This window comes from Mycteria americana, chromosome 2 (assembly GCF_035582795.1).
Source record: "Mycteria americana isolate JAX WOST 10 ecotype Jacksonville Zoo and Gardens chromosome 2, USCA_MyAme_1.0, whole genome shotgun sequence".
Classification (NCBI taxonomy): Eukaryota; Metazoa; Chordata; class Aves; order Ciconiiformes; family Ciconiidae; genus Mycteria; species Mycteria americana.
Genome location: NC_134366.1, coordinates 122,493,593 through 122,517,793, shown reverse-complemented (window position 1 = coordinate 122,517,793; position 24,201 = coordinate 122,493,593). Strand labels below are relative to the sequence as shown.

Genomic DNA, 24,201 nt, shown 5'->3' with positions numbered 1-24,201 from the left:
AATATATGCAGTCAAGTAGTGCTTGTGTTCTCAATGAAAACTGAGTGGTAAGCAGAGTTCAAAATATTAAAGAGGTATCAGTAAGTTTATGTTTTGAAGTTACAATCAGCTATTGCTGAAAGCTCAGAGGTACATATTTTCTTCCTCCTTTTCCTGGCAGGTGGAGTATCTTCATTGTGATTTAGTATGTATCGTTTCATTTTTTAAAATCTTGGGTTTAGTTTTAAAGAAGTTCTAATACCTTTTTTAAAACAATCTGGGTTAGAGACAAAAGCTTTGCCAGCAGGCTACTCCAGATATGACAGGATATGATGTATTTCTGTTTTTCTCTCTAACATACTACTATTGCTTTTAATGACATTTATTTTGCTGTTATTGTTTCCTCATGTTCTGAGTTTCAGGAAGGCAAAACCTTTAATCTTAGAGGAACAGCTCTGCTCTTGCTTACACTACCCTACAGTATACTTCTGGGAGCTTGCCTGAGTATGATTAAGCTTTTGAGGCTGCACAGCTCATCAGCCAGGACATAGAAACCAAGGAAATAAGCAGTCAACACTCACTTTCAGGGAAGATTCCCTTTCTTGAACTCAATCACTTCCCTCTCCTACACACAGTCCATATATTTTTGTCCTCATCTAAGTGTAGCTATATTTATGAATTATGCAGTCTGAAGTCCATCATTTCAGATGACTCCAAGAGAGGGCAGAATGGTTTTCATAAACTACAGTGAATACAGCTGTGTATGGAGCTTTCTTCTGGGGTGTCTGAATGAGTCATGAAGGTGAACATCAAGTGGTGGCCCGTGAGACTTCAGCCTGAAGTGTTTACAGAGTCTTCCGTGGATGGCCATCTTCCCCGAGAGAGCACAGTTCCTCTCCCTGCCACTTCTCTCACTCCAGGATCTTCTCAGCTCTGACTCTATGTTTACCTCTTGGTTATAGATCAAATTATACTGTGTTCCTCACACAGCTCTGACAACTGCCAGGTCCACATACAGCTAATCCCTGAAGGCCTATCTTTCATTCACCACATGCTGTTATCCTTCTGGCCCTACAGCAGTTCTCTTACCTTTATGCTTCCCACACACATTGCCCCATAACTTTTTTAACTTCCTCCATGGCAAGTCCACTTAAATGGGAACTGATGGTCCTGAGCATCTCACTGGCCATCCATCCAGCAGCGTGTAAAAACGTGTGGGTGTGAATGAATCAAAGGTGCTCCAAGTTGTGAGAATGTAGTCAGCATAATATAATAACCCAAATATAACCCAAAAGGTTGCATTTGCTTTAAGGTGTAACATTTACTTCTGTATGTATGTAAAAGTACATGCCACTGAATTACCCCATGTCTTTGAACTAAATGCAGTGTGCAAATACTTCAGAATCCAGCTATTTTTTTAGGGGGAAAAAGTTGTAAAAATTTATGATCAAGCTGCAAGCAAGTAATTTTTCCTAGAAATACATGTCTCAATATATAGTTTATGAAGCTAAACAAAATTTATTTCAAGAAGCACATGCATGTATGTGTATATTAATATTTATATAAAAACTAATTATATAAACTATAAGTCTATGTATATATAAATTGCTAATAAACAGCTCTGCTTCCTTTCCAGACAAGGAAGAAAGGTAGAAATGTACACTTAGTGAATAGAATCCTCATCCATGATCTTTTTCCATCTTCCTGCAAACTGAGAACTGTGATAGCACTCGGGAGACCTGAACTCATAACAACCTTGTGTCCTGTATTCCTTGAGATGATTAAGAAACATTTTATGGAAGTAATCAACTTGCCTCAGACATAAGAGTTTTGAACAGCTGATTATTTGTGCACCCCTTAAAATGGCCTTCAGTTTTGAATCTTAATTGCTAAAACGGCATCAAGATGACTGGGTGACGGATTCTCATTTTATGTAGAATCTCTTGTGCTGAGGAACAGCTTCTGCTATGTTTTACATCTCTACCTCAGAGAAGACTCTCTCCTGAGGACAACCTTTAAGTGTCTGTTTATTTTAGTAGAAATTATTTCAGAGTGACTTCAGTGGGAACTGTAAATATTGAAGTATGCTTAAAATGCTGTCCCAAGTAGAGCTGATCTTAACTATGTTTAAGTGCTTTCCCAAGTACTTGAGAAATTGGAATAGAAGTGCTGTATCTTGTCACAGCCAGGATTTTTCAGACAAATTTCCTGCCGCTATCTGCCAGGAGAACACCCCAAAGCCATAACACAAAAGGGCTTTGCTTGTGTGTAGATTACCTAATTTCTTCAGACCACTCTCCACCTCTGTGAGCTTTTCTGTATATCTTCTGTGGGACGTTTCCAGGCCACCTGTCACATTGTCCATTTTTTCTACAACTAGGGGAAAGAGAACAGTATGTTATGGAAAGAAGAACAGTAAAATTATGAAAAAAGTCTAGTAAATAAAGCAAACAAAAAACCCACCACTACCATAAAACAAAAAAAGAAACCACCTTAAAATTGCCTTTCTTGCCACTACACTCTGCTGTTGGTCTGTGAAATGTTGGAAGGATGAGCTCCTATCTGCTGGTGGGACCCAGCATTCTTCCAGTTCTTCAGTCTGCCAACAGTCCCCAAACATTTCTTTGCTCATGAGCAATCTCTCTCCTGAATGAGGAAATCCCTCTTTGTGGGTTTTCCTCATGAACCAAGTCCTTTTCTTTTAACAGTATTTCCATGCTCCAAGCACAGTGCTGTGTGGCAAAGGCAGACTGATTGCTGAAGGCTCAGACACATGAGAGAAGACTTCCTTTTATTTTGCTATGAGCCATTTCTCCTTAAAAAGAACATAAAAATTTTCCTGTGCCAATTAATCATTACAATTTGTCAAAATTTGTATCTCAGTCTTTGGACTGAGATAACAGTTTGAAGATGCAATTACTAAACGTTTTGGGCATCAACATTTAAACACTTTGATAATGGTACAGATCACTCAAAACAGTCCTGAAACCATTCTGCCTCATTAAGATTGAAAGGATGGTCATTCAGCAAGTGCAGATTTATGGCTGATGTGCTCTTTATTTTGTAATGTCCGAGTCATTTTCTTGTCACTGAGACAATCTGATTATTTGATGGAATTGATATGGAAACGGAAAAAGCAGAGCAACAAATAAAGAGCCCAGGGTGGCTGCCAGTAGCAAAAATGTGAAATGCTTGCAAGGTTAGAGGTGGCCTTCAGCTTCCACACCAAACCTTGTCTAATAAGCTTTCGCATTCCAAGCCACAACCAGGGACAGAAATTTCTTCTCATCATGAGATTATTTAGCCCTTTTGCTACACTGGCAGCAGAATGGATCTGAACCAACCCTGGGAGAGGCTACCTGAGTTATTGTGCCAGCTCCCTCTTTCAAACAGAAGAAATAATGTGCTTCCCGTGTCTTGAGATAGTGAAGCCAATTCCATAAACTTGTGTGGGGTAGGGAGTACCGCTAACTTTTTCTGTCTGTGAGATAATCTGCAGCTAGGAAATAGTCTCATAGAAGTTGTTGCTATGTAAAGATTTGGTTTTTTACTAGAAGTGGAAATTTAGGGGATTTTTTGCTGCTCATGAGCAACCACAAGAATCCCAGACCTTTAAAGTGTAGTCCACCAAGTGCTCCTTCTTTATTAACTTTTGCCCTTGTTTTTCTGACTCTAGGTACCACAGTTACACAGCAGGCTTTTATTGCTTCCCCGAAACCAACAGGAGAAAAAGCAGACCAAGATTATCTCTGGCGCAACCGCACTGAGGTGAATGGAGTTACAACAGAGAAAAAGTCTCAAGGTTTTCAGAGAGACCAGACACCCTTTGGTGAATTACCTGCCCGCTCCTTTCTATACTGCTAGCAAGCCAGGGAAACAGAGACTCTACTGTGTGTGCAAAGATAGAGTCAGAGTGTGGCTTTCTGTATTTGAGATGATGGCAGATTGTTTGATAAACACCAGATCCAGGCTACAATAATGGCTTTGCTTTTTCAGGGGGACCATTGCTCAATACCTTCTGCTTTCAAAAGCATTTCCCCCCTCAATATAGCACTAATTTTTCACTGGTTCTTCTGCCCATTAAAGTTACTTGTCAAAATGCTGTATGCCATTTTTCCTAAATGAAGCCAGAGTTGATTCTCTGTTTGTCCTGCTCAACTGTCTTCCAGGCTGGAGCCCAGATCAACCAAGGTCCTTCAGTTACTTCTGACACTCCACTGATGCATGTATACACCTATGCATCACATGCAGTGAGCATGGGGACCATACTTGGCTTTTCCTTCTGGCTAGCTCTAGGCAGCTCCTTGTTCAGTCTGTGGTGTTCTGCTTTGCTTATGGATAGTCACCGTGAAGGACATGGCTCACTCAGAGAGGAGTCACTTAGAGAGGACCTCATGAAAACATCTGGATTTAAAAAGCTGGCCTACTGCAAGTGTTTCTGCTGGACCTGTGCCTTGACTAGCAATGTCACATCACCTATGGGTCTTGTTAATTCAGACTGAGTGTAATATTCACCTGTTTTCTCCAGTTATGCAATACACTTGGAGTTGGCAAATGAATATATATTATCAATAAGGAAAGAAAAATGTAGTTTCTTCCTTTTGGTGTTCAAATGAATGCCAGTTTGATGTGAAGTTTGTAAAACTGAGATTTTATACTGTCCTATAACAACAAGAATGTTTTCATGGTTGAATGAAATCTAACACTGGAAATCTGGATTAAAACATTTGGACCCTGAAGAGTCCAAAGCAAATGAAAATAGAACTCCTATCAATATGCAGTAGCCTGTACTGGCAGTCAGATGAGATTGGATGGAATTAAGGATACAACAGCATTGGTATTTTCATTGCTGAAAGTAAAAAAAAAGGTATTTTCATTGCTGAAAGTAAAAAAAAAAACCTACCCCACACTAAAAAGACCGAAGCTTGTCTGTAGCTGTGAACATTCTTTGTGTGGAACACCCCAAAAATTTGTTGAAGCAGGACTTTAATAAGAAGCCTTACTGGTATTATTGACAATTGGCCATGATATGTGGGGAAGAGCGTGCCTGGACTGTGTCTGAAAGATCACTAATGAGCACTGTTAAAAGGTCTTTCAGTCTCCAGCAGCTTGTCACCTACAGAAAGTAATAGCTTTTAATTCTAGTGTGTAACTGTACGCCAGACAGCAGCCCTGGATCAGGAGGGCTTACACGACACTTAGCTGGAAGATGCTGGTTTAGAGAGGCTGGGAAGAGAAGGCTGCTTTCAAATACACAAGGTATTGATTTTTGTCTATTTGACACTAAACTGGCGATGACTTACCCAGATTACCTGATGAGAAGTGCAGAATTAGCTATATCAGGCAAACCATTTCCTTTCTTTTAATTCTGTTTCCCCTCAGAGGGCAAGTCAGTCCTGTTGTGTGAAGTGTAGAGGAGAGAGGCCAGAGCCAAGTTCAAACCACCCAGCTCCAGCAGCAGAAACAGTAGAGGTCTCTGCAAACGTGAACTGCAGGGTTAGCTCAAGGATTCCCAGTGATTCAGGCTAAGCTCAATTTTGTCATCCCATAGGCAACTAATGCATACATTTGCTTTGTAGAGGGGCAGGATCTTAGCCTCCATGGTCAAACAAATCATGGGCCTGGGGGACTTGATCTCCTGCCCGAAGTCCTTCCCCAAGCAAGTTGTAGCTTATTTACTTTCCTGCTACTGTCCTGCAAGGGGAAACAATGAACTCTGGGGAGAACGAGTAGAGAGCCGTGGCCAGAATAGGTTTTGTTGCTTTTGCTGTCAAAAGAGGTCATATGGACAGATGTCCTATTATTGGGAATGCCTTTCCTTCCCTGGCAGTAGGTCCCACCACCATCTCTGGATGGAGCCTTCAGTGGTAGGTGAGCATGTGGAGCACTCTCAGGAGTGGAAGTCAACCTCTGGGGAGTGCCCCAGGTTTGAACAGCCACTTCCCATCTTCTTCAGAAAAAGGCAAAGGCAAAACAGGCAGACCAGCCGTAATATCCCTTACGAAGCCACTCTGCTGCTCCCAACAGTCTGCTGCTCCCAACAGTCTGCTGCTCTCAAAATGCAAAGTCTGTCTATGCCTTAAGCTTGCTTTTGGATAGCTTCACCTTAATTCTCAGCTTGGTCAGATCCCTCTACATTGTCATCTCACTTTCTAACAAGGTCACTGTGGAAAATGTGGTAAAGACCCTCAAAAGAAGCCAACATTTCAAGTAGTTGCTGACCAGAACAGTGAGGACTGTCTGCATCTGAGCCACTATTTCAGAAGCAGGGACAAAATGTGCCATCTCACCAGGGTGTGTTGGCCCCAGGTAATGGCAGGGAAACTCTGTCTGGGAGACAGATAAAAGAAGGAGATGAAAGTCACGGTAGGCATTAGTCAAGAAACTTAAAAAAAAGGACTGATCAGAGAATGAGAACTACCAGAAATTCAAGCTGAGAGCATGCTAGCTTCCCTCACTGGAGTGAGTCACAGGAAGATCATTCACCTTCAATAGGCTAATCCGATACTGGCTGGTGCCAGAAAAATTATAACTTTGTATTTTGCATTTAATTTAAGAAAGTATGTGTAAAAAATTACAGATTGCTTTATTAAATTTTTAAACAATAATTTAATATGTCTTCTCAAAGCAAACTAATAGTAAACTCGGCTTGTTATTCCTTAATGACCTTGATGTTTAATTCATGTTTTGGTTTCAGGTTTCTCCAACCTACTATGTAATTTTTACCACCAGTTTGGAGGTTTGTTCTGTGTTGACTTTGCCTCCCATTGAGTTATTTTTTTGCCTGCCATATTTAATCCACTGATTAGTAGTTTTAACGTTTTAAATCACAAAGGATATCTAAATACCACGTAGGAAATGAAAGTTTTAAAAGTAGTTTTGGGCTTTATAAACATAAGTGTGGGAGGCAAATTTAATGGAAACTTAGCTAAGAGACTGAAAGAATCCCTGATGCCAGCAGAATTCCTTCTTTCGGTGTAATATTGCAATAAAAAAGACAAGCCAAACTCTGATGCAGGGAGGAGAGTGCAAGAGCGCTATAAAATTTTATTTTGAGTTTTGTGCTTCCTTTAAGGCCTAATTCCTTCCCAATGATCAAAAATATTGCAATAATTCCTTTGAATACATACCGTCAGCTGGGGTTTTGTCTAACTCATGTTTTCCCTGCAAATTAGTGCTTAGGCACCGTGGAGACGAAGCTTTTAAGCTGCAGGTACAAAGGGCGAAACTAATACCTGACATATGACCATTTGCTGCTTGGCATTACAGAAGGGATACCTTGGACTAAACAGGACTTTTGTCCAGCATATGCCTCTTTCCCTTGGCATTCAGGTGGAGCCGTCACCAAGTTGGTGCATGGTGGAGCATCGGTCACCAAAATGTCTTAAGGTCTGTGAGCAAGGTGTGCATTATCCACCTCCCTATAATCTTTTTCCCATTTTTTTGTGGGAGAGGAAATTCTTTTGTCCTTGCCCTGCATAGATGTGTCTTGGTATTGCTATGACAGAAAGACTCGTCTCCGGTCAGGCACCAATGACTACTCAGTACAAGAAGGAGGTTTAGAAATGAGGGCAGCAAAGATGGGGCCTCAAGATAGGAGCAAAGCCTGGGGAAGAGACAGTGCTAGAGGCCCCCATGGAGAAAGAAGCTTGAAAACTGTGGATTCAAATGAGGAAAAGAAACTCCCTATCCCAAAGAGATCTTTTGGACAGTTTCCTTATTACTATTGCTTCCTATACACACGAACAAACGTTTGCCAAAGCAAGATATAGAGCAATGGTCCCTCCAACTTGATACGCTGTTTCTGATGACAAGTGAGGTCTGAGTCTTCTGGTGAGCCCCAGAACTGACAGCATTGTATAAAACTCTCTTGAGGAAAATTCTGCTAAATCCCAGGTGTTTAGTGGCTGGGTTATAGGCTGGAAGGATCCCATCCTCATCTGCTGTCAGCAGACCTCTGCAGATTTATATCTGCAAAAGCCCTAAGTTTGTCCTCCCCTAGTCCATATAATGAAATGATCTTATCTTTATAGATCAAGAACAAGTTTTTGAATCCTAGAAATTTTTTTTCCCTCGGAATCTGACTTCCAGAGACCAATTACACATTATTCAGGAGAATGTCTGACCAATTATATATGTACTGCATTTCTTTACATTTGATGTTCATTTGCCACATGCTGTCTGCTTTGTCATGAAAAAAGAATACCTACGTGTCTCTTATCTGTCCTTCACATTCTCTCATCTCCCTGGCTAAATCTTCCATCTAAAACCAAGCAGTTTTAATTTTCTTCCCACTCAAAACTGTACCAAATCCTCTTAAACAAGTATTTATCCCTTTCTATTTCTACAATTTCCTTTTCTTTCGCTGGCAAAGGACCAGAGGTGATGTCAGCTCTGCTACGAGCGCAGCTGTTGGCGGCACAGGATGCACTGCATGCTAATCACGGGAGTGTTTACCCAGCTTCTTGGAGGGGTTTTGAAGCTACTTTCAGAGCCATACTCAAGCAGCTAGTTTAAAGCTAGCTAGGTTTTCTCCGCAACATGCTGCAATGTCCTGTTATAATACTCAGAACAATGTTATTTACTTCCTTTTTCTTACCAGAAACTCACGTCTTATTTATTTAGGTTATTATAGCTGTGACTGCACAACAAGCAGACATTTACATCAATACATTCATAAGAATGCCTAAGTGGCTACAATTAATTAGCGCTGAGGACGCATGGGAATTTTAAGCCGTGCTTTCCAATGTGCCCTACCGATGACTTGCACAAATGAAATTTTCTCCATTACTGGGTTGCCCAACTAGCAGAATCTTTGAAATTACTGTCAAAAGCATCTAAGCGTCTTTGTTCATCAAAATAATTGTAGATAACTCAATACATTGGCACCTCCTGGTTCAATCTTTCTTCCAGATATTTCGAAGTAATATTGATCCTACACTTTGTTCCTGTGATAAATATATTAGTAACACTATTACTGGCTCTCCCATTAAGAAGGACATTTATTCTGGAAAGATGTGATACATGTAAAAGAGCTCAGGGAAATCAAGGTATACCACATGTTACAGAGCTTTGAGTCTTCCAGTTACTACTCCTTCATGGTGGAAGAATGATAATTTTGTTCTAACTTTTTTCTTTTCTTTCAAATGTCTAATCTAGTTTCAAAACTTCATAATCATTTGAAAGTGAAAATCTAAGGTTGCAGTTTGTTGTTATGTGTGTACAAAAAGGCAACATTGCCAAGGTATTGATATTTAAGGTGAAATGTGATAAATTGCCTGTCTATCTAATATGTGGAAATGCGCTTGGATGCTTGGCTGAAAGGGAAATGTTGGGCTCAATGCATACATACCTTTGTATCCCAGAATGGCTACTGTGATTGTTAACAGGGCACATAAAATATATAATAAGATGATGGAAAACTTCAGTGCCCAGTTATTTTTACATTTGGTACATTGAGTCCCCTCCTGAATACCTGCAAAAGAAGATTTTAAGAATTTTAAAACAACGGCAAAGAACACATTGCTGGTTTTATCTCCCCATTTCCTCTCCTCCATTTTCTAAAGAACAAATTATTTGTGTAAGCAGATGATATACGGGTGCCTATCTGCCTATTCTGCCAGGATAGCCTCCACGGTTGATAGCCTCCCTCGGCTTAGTGATACAATCACTTTGGGATTTTAGCATGTGGAAGAGAAGTAGGTTCTGCTTCGCTGGAAAACCTGTGGCTTTCCTGAGAGACAGGACTATTTTCCGATTGTGCTAACAAGACTATGGTGAGCTTTGGAAGTCAAATGTTTATTAGCATCTCCTGTCAGGCATCACGCCGCAGCAGCTCTTTCTTAGTGTTCAGTCTCCCTACAGGGGCAATAGGAGACAGTAAATGCTCCAGCAGAAGGAAAATACAGAAATAAAATAGCATTGTGAAAACCTGGTAGGAGTACTGGTCCTGCTTTGTAACCACAAATCGTTACCATGTGAACGCTTTCTTTCCATAATGAGAGAGACTTTTTTCTTATTTTGGGGGGGTTTGGAGAATACTATTTCCACAGAAAAGAAGAGGTGCTATACTGGTAAAGCTAGGTACATCTATACCAACAGAAAAATGCTGGTGAATTTCCCTTGGGGACAAGTTTAAGAAAAAGGGCCTCAAGCTGATGAGAGAAAACAGGCCTCTGCTATTTTATATTTGAGCTTTTTGCAGAATGGTTTGATATCTTTGAGTCTATTAGGGAAGCAATATTCCTCTTTCCTCTATGTGCTCCTTGGGAACAGCTCGAGAGTGTTAGAAGCGTTGATTAAGTTACCAAGAAATTAATTAGAAACACAAACGTGTAAAAACATGAAAACTGGACCACTGTGCTGGAACGAATGGGTGGGATTTATCCCTCCTTCCAGTGTGCATTAAGCAGGCCAGGATTAATGTAGCTTTCTGCGTCCCTCAGAAAATGCACTTCTTTGATATTTTACTCTATTTGTGTACTATTAGGGGAGTCCCACAGGAAAGCTTTAAACTCTAATAAATTCTATGCACCAGATTACTTAACTAATCAAAACTTGCTCCGTAGCTTTTTATGAGTAACTTATATTTCCCCCGAGGCCTAACCCACAGCTGATTTTACTTTTCTCAGCTCATGACCTTCTGCAGAGCAGTTTTTTATTTTTCATATTTTAAGAGAAAAGCACGGGCCACTTCTCCTGGGTTCATAGAGGACGGGTGACCGACATATCAAGTTAAATCAACTGTATTTCTCTCTCAAAGAACAGCAGTTTCCAGGGACTTCCTTAAGCCCAGGGTACTTGAAGGAGGGATTACCATACCGGACCAACTCAGGAAGAGGATTTATACAAAGTTTATTTGACAAGGCATTTTTCTCAGTTCCCTCTGCACATATACTAGCCATGGCTAAGGCAGAAATGCATCTCTCACAGGTCAGCCCACTTTCCATATTATGTCATCACGTGGTTTTTCTAAACTTTTCAGCTGTGACATCACGTTCTGTTGCCATGTGATGAAAGCGATGTCATAGGTTTGGGTTCCTTGGGGTTTAGGCATAAGATCAGTTGGGAATCTGATTCTTTTTTCAGGAACAGGAACATTAGGGGAAAAAAACACAAAGACTTGTAAGCATAAACCCAAGAACAGAACCTCCAGAGGGGAAAGGCTTCTCTCCTGCCTGTGCAGGTGGGATGGAAGGGAGCTGGCACGGAGACAGTTGCATAGCCCATTTATTGGTGACTTGGCTTTGGAAGGCTGATAACTCCTGCACCACAAAAGAAAAGGTGAAAGGTCCATAATTCAATAGCCAGGTTTGCATATGGATCCTGATGTGTGGGCTGGTTTTCTTTGTTTGGTTGACAATCTCAAGGAGTTTGCTAGTGGGGAAGCTCTGCTTGCTGAAAAAGCTGGAGAGGGAAGTGCAATTTTCTAAGGGTTTGCAGTAGGTATTCAGAGACTGAAATTATTTCACCGCGGGAAGTCGTGGTGTCTGGAGCACCATTTTGCTGCTGTTAGCTGGTACTAATGGGCTCATTGAGCCTCTGTGCACTGAATGCAAGGTTTCTTCTCCAAAGGGTTTAAAATTCAGATTCCAATCCTGTAAGTCTTTGAACATCCCACATATCAAAAAACACGAGAAGCTTGGGGCACAAAGCACATCACATTCACTTTCTAAATACACAGATAACAGAAAGCATGATCCTCCCTATTTTAATGTTAATGGAAGCAGGACCAGATCCGTAACTGGGAAGACTGATAGACTGCAGAGGTACAAAGCACAGAGAAAGGCAGAAATAAAAACAAAACCTTTGACAGCAACTGCACATAGAAAAGTTTCACTTGATTACAGTCTCATATTAAGATTACTTATTTTATGACATGGCCTGCTTTCTGTCACCATATTGTGGCTTCCTGTGTAGTGTAATGAGCTGAAACTTTGCTGATGTCACTGGACGTATTGCAGTTCAGCATCTAGCATCATGTATGTTCCAGTGCTTCATAAGGATCTTGTTTCACTTGTCTCAGTCCTCTCTATCGCTGGTTCAATAAAACAGCACTTTGGCTTTTTTGGAACTTTTACTTTCAGCATATTTCAAACTGACATCAGAACAGCACCCCAACAAAAGCCAGACCCTTCCATCCTTTAACAGTCCAGCACTGTTGGTATCAATAACATAAACACAGCGTACTAAAGCCATCATACAGGCAGGAATGATTCCATTAACTAAGCTGGGCCGGAAGGGTGTATTGCATTGCCTGCTGGCCCTTTCTGCCTGTCAGCTTAAAACTGCATCTGACTGCCATCGAACCCCCACTACCCTCAGCTCCGTGTGCCCCAGCTCCAGGGCTGGAGTAAAAAGCCACGGAGCTCTAACAGGGTCCTTTGTTTTCCTTTGCCTAGAGATGGACACAGTGAAGTCTTTCAGAGCTATTAAATTTACTTTTTATTGCAAATACATAGCTCTTAACTCTGTTGCTAGTAACAGCTGACTTTCTCGTTTACTAACCATATACAAATTACTAAAGATAGAGGTACCTTGAAGAAAAGATCTGGAAGACTCATTCTGATGTCTTTTTGTGAAGTTAAATAATCCAGGCTCTGAGCAAAGGTAAAAGCCAGGAATGCAACCCTCTCTGTATAGGGATGAATTACAGTGTAGTCAGGGCTCCACCACCCCCCCCAAGCACAGAGCCTGGCTTCAACTTGCCCTGTTGCTCTTCCCCACTACCCTGTTTAAGGCCCAAGCCCAAATAAGCTTGTTCTGATACAGGACACGCATTTAGTCCGCGCTGTGAGGACACTTATTTTTATTGAAGGGTTGCTCTGAAAAGATGTGATAGCCACACCATTAAGCAACAACAGATGGGAGACTATTTCAAACTCTGTGTAATTGTGATTACACAGAACCCAGCAGGCTGACATAAAATTATACAGGTTTATCACAAAAGCTGAGAGTCAAGGCTTGAAGGAGCCCTTGCTTGGGCTTTAATTTGAAAAAACTTCCCCACTTCTACCCACTTGACTGCTTGCTTTCACGGCTTACACAAAACGCAGTGTTCTTCCAGGAGATGTGTAACCTCTTAGCTAGAAAGCTGTAGAGTAAATGTGCAGGGAAAGACCCTACACACCCATTCCATCGATAGAACATATGTAAAACCTGCAAAAGGGGGTTCTCGGCTGAAGTCAGCTCTTCTCTGTTATTGTTGCTCCTGGTGCAGCACACTCCTCTCTGCGTCCTGTACACCTGTTTTCAACGTTGGTCTGCTCCCAGACATTTGTCACTAACTTGCAAACCCAGGGAGCCAGGGTGACTTCCGCATGATGTGCATTTCTCACTGCTCGTTTGATCAACATTTAATAAATATCAGATGGGACACAATGTGCCTCGTTTCGCTGGACACATGCTTTTTTCCATTCCTTTCCCCGACATTTTAATAAGGGCTCTGGTTTTTTGGTCTCACTGTTGGGAAGACATCTGGCCAAACAGACAGCGACCTAGTACAAAGAGATCCTGCTGGCTCACATGCTTTGGGGACCCCCTTCTCTGCAAACCAAGATGGTCGCAAAAAAATATGCAAGTGAGACATCCCCCTGTTACCAGGCTTTGTAGTATTTGTTTTTACAGCATTGCATTCCAGTGACTGAAGACTTTGTTCTCACGCAGGGGGTATACATCTGCAGATTCCTTTTGGGCTGCAGATAAGCAGAGGTTTTGCTAGAGGAGGAGCTGGGGGTTTTTTTTGTTGATTTTTTTGTTGTTGTTGTTCCGTGTTTTTTAATGGGAGACTAAATATCTTTGCTCTTTGACATGGAGTAACCACCTTACAAAATGCCTGACTCCTCAACTATATTACGCTTCAGGAGCACATCTTTGAACACTCAAGTACGATATGCATACACATTTTTTTGCTGAATAATTCTTTTAGAAGTATTTGCCTCTGTGTCCTTTTTTGGCTCTTGCTGCAGGATCATAGGTGGCCTCATAATTTTTCTGCTAGCAGATCAGTTGTGACAAAGATGCAAGCTTCCCTTCATAACCCTGACAAAAAATATACTGATAAGATGATTGAAGAAATGTAGTGCAGGAAATGAAAATACATACATTAGTTAGGAGGGGTTCTCCCCAGTGTGATTCATTGAAAAGAGATAACGTCCCTTGAATTTCGGAAGGAAGACTGCAAGCTTAGTTTGCAGCCTTCAAATGATAAATTTCTCAAAGCTAATGTTTTCAAAACTGCTGAGCACTAGATCTAATAGCTATATTTAAAGGGGCCTGAGCAAACTACGTAGATCTAGTTCCAACACCCCTGCCATGGGAAGGTATTCCTGCCCATAGTAGGGGGGTCGGAACTAGATGATCTTTAAGGTCCCTTCCAACCCAAACCATTCTATGACTCTATGATTCAACACGTAGGTAGGAATTAAATACTGAGAAGTACCTAACTATGCAGAGTTGCAACAAGCTCCCAGAGGGTGCCTATCTCAATAGCAAAAGTAGATGATCCCATGAGGAATCCATCTCGAGGATTAAATAACTAAATGCCTTGAAAAAACTGGCTGTAAGTGCTTAAATTCAGGCACGCAAGTGTAAAATGCTAGGTTTTTACTAATATGCATGACTAGCCATTAGGAAAGTAAGTCTGCCTCTTAGGACAGAGAGGATTTTAAAATTCAGGCATATACACACACACATATTTATGTTCAAATATATAGAAAAATATATGTGTGTATATGTTTTTTACAGAAAAGCTTTTGTACTGACACAAAACCAGCACATTACATTAGCACACTCAAATCAAAAGCAGACGCATCTTTGCCAGCAATAAACTTTGTATAGCTTTGAGATTGCTGGATCCAGCCAGCCACAAAATTTAGAGTGAGATTTTTGTCTTCTCTTCTGTGTGGTGTTACAGGTTATTAACCCACCCTTCATGAAAACAATTCCTGTGATCCTCCATGAATCACTTTGTTGCAGTCAGCAAAACTGATGATTCGATGGCTTCATAGGACTAACCTACCTCAGAAAGCAATTGTTCTTTATAATGGTTATAAATGGCAAAAACTGAGAGTGGTTGATGCTTTTTTAATTATTATTTTGAGATAAATCTCCTCACTTCAGTTTAGAGTATATTCTTACTCTATAAAGGCTATATCTTGAGCTAAGTGTAAATAGACACCCTACGTTTTTCCTAGCTAATGCGTAAAGGTCCATGCCCATCTCCAAGTTACTGGATGGGCATTTAGCGTGGGGCTGCAGCCATGGGAAGCATAGCATGTACTGGGGCTTCTCTGAGCAGCTGCCCCTCTAGCCGCTGCACGCTGCCCCAGCCCCTCTCCGGCTCTGCGCCCTAAATGCTGCTGGGCAACCCCTCCTGGGGGGAACTGTGGCTAAAAGAGCAAACATCGTGGTTGTTGCACGACCAGTCTGCAAGGGAGTACTGAGCCCTTAGGTTGTGGTCGTGAAGTGCCTGGTTTGGGAGAGCCATGCTGCTGCCTTCACTCAACCTGAGCCGTTCCTCACGCCACAGCTCCCTCACGCGTGCACGTCCATCCCCAGGGCTCTGCGGGGAAGAGCTCTTGACCAGGCAAACCAAGGCCCTTTATTGTACGTTATAAAACAGGGGTGATACTACTGAATTGTGTCCGCTGCCCCCACCTTCTTCGCTCCTCTCTCAGTCTCTCGCCATGATTTCCTTTCCACTCGGCCCTAAGGGGAACGTGAGTGCCAGCCTTCCTCCCACATCCACAGTCTTTGCAAGCCCTGTCTCCGCAATGGCAACGGTCCTGCTCGCCCAAGTGGTGCAGTGCTGGCTTGTGGGCAGGTGGATTGCAACAGCTTGCTTAACTTCATTGTCAGATTTTTACAATGCCATTGGAAAAAATATTTAGCACAAACATGCTGTCATTTGTTCCGGAATTTGCTAGTTTTGCTTCTGGTTTTGTAATCAAATAGGGATAAGTGCAAGCAATGCTTGTTTTGAAAAGGTTTCTCATTATTTACTAGGAAGCAATTAAAGCAGCGAAACTTGAAATCTAAGCGGTGGGTATGTACTCACCTAACTTGTGCCAGTTTTCCTATGCCAGGTGGAAAATCATGAAACATGGCAGCAAGACAGAGGTCGAAACAGCCACTCTATATTTCAAGTAAACACTGCAAGACACACAGCTTCTTTCTTCATAAATTAATAAATAAATGGACCAACCCCTAACCCCTCCATCCTCACAGGTTTCTACAGTGTCCTCCATAACCTGATCACCCTGTTACATAGCTGGCAGCTTGTACAAATAACCTCTAGAGAGGAAAAAAACACACCTCAAAAGCTTGTTCTGAGAATTTATGCCTCAAAAGAGCTGCGCGACTCCTGCCGGGGCCAGTGGTGCCAGTTCCTGTGATTTTATCCTGAGCCTCACACTGTGGGATTTCGTTTTCACCCTGGTGCCCCTTTCTTTCCAAGTGCAAGGTCCTACACCTGGGTCGGGGCCACCCCCAGTATCAACACAGGCTGGGGGATAAAGGGATTGAGAGCAGCCCTGCGGAGAAAGACTTGGGGCTACTGGTGGGTAAAAAGCTTCCGCTTGCAATATGCGCTTGCAGCCCAGAAGGCCAACCATGTCCTGGGCTACATCAAAAGAAGCACGGCCAGCAGGTCGGGGGAGGTGGTTCTGCCCCTCTACTCTGCTCTGGTGAGAGCCCACCTGCAGTGCTGCGTCCAGCTCTGGGGTCCTCAGCACAAGAAGGACATGGACCTGTTGGAGCAGGTCCAGAGGAGGGCCACGAAAATGATCAGAGGGGTGGAACACCTCTCCTACGAGGACAGGCTGAGAGAGTTGGGGTTGTTCAGCCTGGAGAAGAGAAGGCTCCAGGGAGACCTGATTGCTGCCTTTCAGTTCTTAAAGGGGGCTTATAAGAAAGATGGGGACAGACTTTAGCAGGACCTGTTGCGATAGGACAAGGGGTAATGGTTTTAAACTGGAAGAGGGTAGATTCAGACTAGATATATGGAAGAAAATTTTTACGATGAGGGTGGTGAAACACTGGGACAGGTTGCCCAGAGAGGTGGTAGATGCCCCATCCCTGGAAACATTCAAGGTCAGGTTGGACGGGGCTCTGAGCAACCTGATCCAGTTGAAGATGTCCCTGCTTATTGCAGGGGGCTTGGACTAGATGACCTTTAAAGGTCCCTTCCAACCCAAACTATTCTATGATTCTACGATTCTTGTAGCTATATAATTACGTGAGACTTTCAGCTTGCATTTTAGGAGAACAGCATATTCCTAGACTGTTAAAAAAAGTGGGGAGGGGTTGTTCCTTACGGTTTAAGACAATCGAATAACCCACCATTTACAGGACTTCTCATAATCCTGCCCCTAAAGAGCCACTCTCACCACTGAGGGGGCAATGCTGGGGCTGGGGCTGGCAGGGCTCACCACATCCCTCGTCCCCTGAAGCTGGAGGGGGGCACTTTGTCCTAAGAGCCCAGGGTATTTCAGTGGAAATGGGGGGTTTCCTTCTCTGGGACACCTTGGAAATACCCCACCCTTGATGATCCGCAGGTTGCAGCCCAAAGCTCTGCACGCAGGGGAGGCTGGGCAAATTCTCCTCCACCAGACTGAGTCTGTCAGAGGCAGCGGCCGCTTCCCGTAAATCCAAATCCCACATCTGACATAATAAAGAGCCTCAGAGGGCCAACACTATTATCTCTGGAAAGCTTTCAACCTAAGAAATACTTTATTCTATGTAATGTACACAAACCCTTTCATTAAAGGACGGGAGAACCCTCATTTTCAGCCTGACCATCATCTCTCACTTATTTATATAACCCAGCCAGCATTTTCTCTCTGCCTTTGTTCTTCTTCACAGTAGACCAGAGATTCACAATGAATTGTCAGAAATCCTAATTATACACTTCAACAACCATCACCATTTAATTATATAGTATTACCAAACAATGTCCTACTGTGATTAAACACTAAATATCTTAATTGAAAGGGTACAAAAAGCCCAACCACAACACAGGCTAAGCAAAGACTGCTGAGTATCTGAACTGTATGTTAGGCAAATATTATAAACAGAACTGAAGGACTAGCGCGGTAAATTTTAAGAAAAATCATGGATTTGCAACAGTTTAAGGTCCAGCCATAGCTATGTGGTAAGAATATCACACCCCCAGAGGGTCCAACATCCCATAGATGATTAGATTTAAAGACATGTCTAGAGCTTAACTCAAACCAGAACAAAAACCAGTAAGTGCTGGTGCTTTTAAATAACTGTCTGGAACAAGAGAGATGTGTCTGTCCTCAGTTACTGAAAATCAAGCAAGGGATCACTCAGTGCACGTCTCTGGAACTAAACCCAAAAATCTAATTAGGCTGTTCAGAAGATGAGAGAAAAACTAGAACAGTTAAAAGAAGATAAAAATTATGTATAAATTAAAGACCTGTTCAATGACAGGCAAGACAGCCACAATACATCACAGCAAAGAGCCTCTCTCAAACTGTACCCCAACAGAGAAGAATTTAGACTGACTCGCAAGAAGATATATAGCTAGCTCTATAGGGAGATCAAAGCCAGATCTTTGGTTTGTGCAACAGCCTCCTAAGACAACCTGAGGATATTCCATCCAATGAGTTAATTAAAACTAGAGTGAACAAAGCATTAGCAAAGCCACAGAAGGGATCTGTCCTTCAGAGTTATGCCAGATGGCAAAGTAATGCCATTTCTGTCTAAGTGTGGGCCTTCCATTCTGAAATAAACAAGCTTCCTAATGAAACATAGCTCCTAATTAAGGTGGTATAATTTGATGATTAATGTACATGATTTTTACTCTTAATTCAAACTACATTCAACTGAAAGCAGGAAAAAAGGTAACACACTCAAAGTGTGTATTTCCCCTAACATTCTCTATTTTTATAACACAGTATTTAGGTGTTAGTGACCCTAGTAATGGTGCTACATTAACTGGTAGGTAGAAAAAATAGTAACTCTGTGCCTTGTGGCTTTTGAGACACATTTCTTCAAGAGGGCAACATGATCTCGTCCGCGGCTGTGAGCGTGGTAGGTGCTGATACCGCCGGCAGTGACAACTGTACCGCGGAGCGACTCACCAGGGACGTGGTGAAGCCATCCAGAGCACAGGTGGAAAAACCATTCTCTTCGCAGGAAGCTTTCACCCTTTGTTTTACTAACTTCTTCTGCAACTTTTAACATTATGTTAAGGACAACGCTAAAAACATTGATCACTGTTTTAGAGAACAAGAAACGCTCGCCCTCACCAAATGAAGACTCCAGGCATGCACAACAAGGCAACATTTCTGTATTCACCGATGCTGCCACGAATGCTATTCCAGCTATCTACAGAAATTAATTTTTTTTATGTGCCTGCACAATTTAAATGGGAATACTCGGCAACCATCTATTCCACGTGTTTCTGTGCGGGTACATACATGCACACATGCACCCCTCATGCAGTCGAGGCAGGTCGATCGTTTAAGCGCATTATAAAATCCCATGTGTCTCTGCAAAGTGTGCTTTTAAACTCTTGTAACTTGGCTGAATCTAAACCAATTTTCACTAGGTAGTCGGAAGCACACTGCATGCCCTTCTCATTCATCAGTTTCTTTTCTCTCCTCCACTATCTAGTGGAGCGGAACAAAATAAAGTTTCAACCATATTTGATGGCATAAAAACTGTATTTGTCTTTCTCTGTTAGGGAAAAATACAGAGCTACTTTTGATGAGGCTTTCAGCAGGAAAAAATAATTGCCTGCAGGCTATGAACAAGTATGCCCAACTTCATGTGGAAAAGAAAAACTTTGAGAAAGTTATAAAGACTGTGGTTTGTTAGCATTAAAATGCAGATGTATCTGTATCTACAGGTTTTGTTACATATTCCAGCTGGAATGCTGCAATGAAGTGCTGACGTTAACAGAATTGAAAAAAGTTAATCAAGATCTGATGCCTCAAATAGACCTTCATCCACGCTTCCCTGGATTTAGTGGTAAGGCTTCTGTTGCCTTCATTAAGAAGCATTCTAATATAAAAATTGCCTATTTTCCATCTGGAAAGTCTATCTGAGGACATTATTTGGAATTTAAAAGACTTACGTGCACATAGAAGAGGTGAAGGTGTTTCTATTCGTGCTGGGTACTTAGAGGTTACATAGGCCCCTTATTTGGAACATGACCCCAAAAATGAAGAGGGCCACGAGGAAGAACACGGTAGGACCTCACAGAAGAAAGTGAGCGCAGAAGACACAGTATGTATATGGAAGCCTGCTCTGCTCATTTAATTACGTCTGTGAGTGCAAATTGCCACTTCTGACTAGCCTTTTCCACGATACCAAGACTGCCTGGCTGGGATACCATCACCGAACGGAGAAGAAAGCATCCCCGCAGGCACTGCATCGAACGCAGCTCACGGTCACAAATCCGCTAGCTGTAAAGTCATTCCTAATCTCCTGAGGCTACGTGTTCAACTACAGGAGAGAAATTATGTCTAGGTATAAACACTGCTCCTCTGGAAGTGTGCTGCCTTGCTCCCCTCGGCCAAATGGAGACACGGCATAAAATCACCTCCAAAGGAGAGGGGCTGGCAGGGCTAGGATTTATTTTTCACCCCACTGCCCTTCTAAAACCACTTTCTAAAGGTAGGGCTTTTTCCTCAGCAATATTGCAGGCTTGCCGGCAGAGACAATAAATCCTGTTTCCAACCTCCCCCGACCCGCCTCAGTCTCTGCCTCCTTTTCCTGAATCTTATCTTTTCAAAACGGATGTTTTCCTCTGGGAAGCTGGATCTCTAGGCTAAGAGGAAGGACCGTGACCCAATGCAGCTACCATCTTTCAGTTTTCTCATTCTGTTGTCCCCCTGTCCCTCTCTCCTGTCTTCTCTGTGTCCTGCAGTATCTCTGACTCTGAGCTCTCCCCATGCCCTGGCTCATACACACACCTCACTAGCATCCAATTTCCTGGATAAATAGCAGACTTAGAATGAATTCCTCAGGCAATCAGAACATTTTTCACACAGTTGTGCCAACGTGCAATGGCTGTACAATGTAAGGAGCAAACAGCCCTGATAAATGGATTTTTTCCACCTAATACCATCACAATTTCTGTGATTTTTCCCTGCTTAATATTCACCTGTATCTAGAGAGGAAGTTTTTATTCCGTAAATTACTACAAGAAGTTTCCTGTACAGAGGTGAAAGTGTGGTTGATGAATGCAATTCATGTTTTCCCTCCTGATAAAGCAGTAAGCAAATTTACACTGTCTTGACAAGCACTGGAAAGCGCTGAATTAAATCTGCTTGTTACAAGTGAGGAAAAACTACACAGAAGGGCATCCAGAGCATTGTAGTCACAGACAGGATAAGCGATTAGCCAGGAGTACAACAAACATGCTACCTGCCTACATAGCACTACCCACTGCCTTCCTAATGTCAATGCAATCACTGTGTTAAGTAGGTGAAAACGCTACTGCTGTCATGGAAATACAGAAGTTGACAAATCCATGAAAACCATTAACCTACTAAATCTGTAGGATGTACGTATGCCTTGTAACAACCTGCCATTCTTTTATAGCTTGGGAAATCTATTAGACCACCCCCTAATAAAGCATTAATAAACCAAATGCTTTTCTTATCCAGAAGACTAAATAAAAAAATTAGAAGTTTTCACTATAAAATTTATGTGCTTTAATGGAGAGAAAATCCCAGGTACTAAAGGACATTTTAGTTAAGAGGCAGAAGGAATAATATAAATCTAGAGCTACAAGTAGGAATTTGTAAATTTTAATTTAGACGAGAAGTTGTAAGGGAGATCTGTGTTTTTTTTCCCTAACTGATATGTAAATATATTATTAAAAGTTCTTGAGAAAGGTACAATCCTATGTAATAAAAAAACCCAAAACCAAATCTTAGCTTGTGTTTCAGTGAAAGCAATCCCAAGGTAACTGAAAATAATGTTTACTTCTTTGGAGGGCAACAGTTCAGGAAAGAAGGAAGAAGGGAGCTGAGTGAACTCAGACAATCGAGACATGTAAATTTTTTTATTTTGAAAAATTATTCTTCCTGAAGTTAATGCCAAAGACTTTCAGACTGCAAACCTAAATATCTGCCTTAGAACTTTTTCTTTGGTTTCCAATGTTCTTCTAGACTCAAAACTTTATCATACCTTTAACTTTTTGAAGAATGTTGAAGTCCTCAAATAATGGCTTTAATACTCAGGTTCCCCTATTTTGATATGATATACCACTGAAAATACGAGGAAAACGGTCCCTTTCTGTACTTATTGTAAAAGGTGGCAAGCACTTAGAAAGGTAATAAAATTGCACATATTTGCGTCAAGCCTGAATTTGCTTTTCAACTCTTATTTTTTGCCAAATACCAAGATTTATTGGTCCTTGAAGCAAAAAAAAAAAGACTGAAACAAATCTGGGGTCAATATTTAACTTCAGGGTCAATACATCTTGCTTTTTCACTCCCAAAGAAGTCAATATCTGCTGTTATTTATGCCCTACTCTGCAGCTGCTCTTTTGAACTCCAACAGAGAAATACATCACACCCTTGACCCACAGTCTTTCAACCTAAGTGTGGAGACACTATAATTTATTTGCTCAATGCAAGTGTCAAATGTTTTCAGCACTAAACTGCACTAAACACTCTTGTTCCTTATCACAGTTTCAGTCACACAAGTGTAACCTCTCTGGCTTCCACAGAGTTACATGCAATTTATATCAGTGCAGGTGTATCACTCAGCCAGGGAGCTGGAAAATGTCTTTCATTCCACATCAAGCTAAAAGCATAGAATGGAAGAGCAGGTGAAGCTGGCAGCTCAGTGGAAACTTTGGATTAAAAAAATTGACAGAGAGCACTATAATCTATTTAAAGAAAATCCAATAAACTACAAAATAACTCTTCTTTGTGTCTTCCGAGTCCACGGGCACTGAGTCCCTGTACTGCTCTAAGATTTATAAATAATAGGCTGAAAAATAATTTTCATGTATTAAGAGTAAAAATATTTTCTAGAAGTGTCTGCTTCTCAGCAGTTTTATTTGACTTAGAATATTTATTTCTTGGCTGGTTCCTTGTATGCCAAATTTCAGCCCAGTATGAATTTTTCCATGGCTGAACTATATACTCCTGAAAAGCAGAGTTCAAAACGTTGAAAACCATAAACTATAGCTAAAGGCACATATCACAAACAGGACCATGAAAAGCAGAGCTTTCAGTGTGAGCAGAACCTTCTTTCTTAATGAAAGACGTATTTTGTTTCTTAAGCATAGTTCATACATCACCTCCTCGTACTCTGACTGAATCTTACTCAAGCCTCCACACGGAAAAAATGTTTGGACACATAAGATGTAGCCTTTTCACGTATGAGACTAATGGTTTCCACTACTTTCCATGCTCTTCTTGTTCTGCATTTCTTGCCTGATCCACAAGAAAAGATGGCGTCCCGTTTGCTCATTTGAACAATGCATTACTCTATTTAAATAGCTTGGATAAGACTTTCTTTAATGCTGTGAAAACAAAAACTTTCAAAAAAGTTTTTAAGGTGAATTAATGGATTCAGCGCCTTCATATCCTATTATATGAATACTATTTTTCACTGGTGAGATCAATGTCTGTACAATTTTAGAAGATGAACTGTGTTGCGCAGTTGTGCACATGACCCTAAAATATATTAAACTGCTTGATAAATGTCCTGGTAGCTCTTACGCCAAAAGATGAGAGAGGATATGCCTAGCAAAAAGTGTTACACCCCTGTGGAAATTGTAAGGGTAGTATAATTTGCTATGCAGGTTCTTCTCTCTTCCACTCCTTGTTTTGACGAGAGCTTTGTTAAAGAAAAGTTAAAGGCACTTACAGAAATTTCCTCTAAGTATTCTGCCAAGGTGCATGAGCAAACTCAGGTCAAAATTTTGCTGTACATGGACAGAAGCCAGAGGACAGAAGAGCACTTCATTTTTAATCATTATTTCATTAGTTACTAAACTGCTTAGCTGCTCCATAATATTTTGGATTGTCTGAAAATGGCATCCGGCTTTGTGGGAGATCCTTCTTTGGCCTCTCTCAGCCATGGACACAAACCTTATAAGGTTTCCAAAGGAACACAAAACTTAATGCATAACTAATGATGAGTACAGGGCAGCCATTCAAGCACGCTGAATCACAGGATAAGCTGGGACCACTTACAGAAAGCGAACATCAATGTAGCTAAGAGTAT

The 24,201-nt window shown here is 41.5% G+C and overlaps 1 protein-coding gene across 1 annotated transcript in view; it reads right to left on the bottom strand.

Annotated features, from left to right (window-relative positions):
- COLEC12 (collectin subfamily member 12) overlaps positions 1-24,201 on the bottom strand; it is a 101,933-nt gene that overhangs the window by 11,137 nt on the left and 66,595 nt on the right. Inside the window, exons 3-4 of the mRNA XM_075494452.1 lie at positions 9,332-9,454; positions 2,257-2,355 (exon numbers count right to left, since the gene is read on the bottom strand). Coding sequence (XP_075350567.1) covers positions 2,257-2,355; positions 9,332-9,454 — 222 coding nt within the window. The remainder of the gene's footprint in view (positions 1-2,256; positions 2,356-9,331; positions 9,455-24,201) is intronic.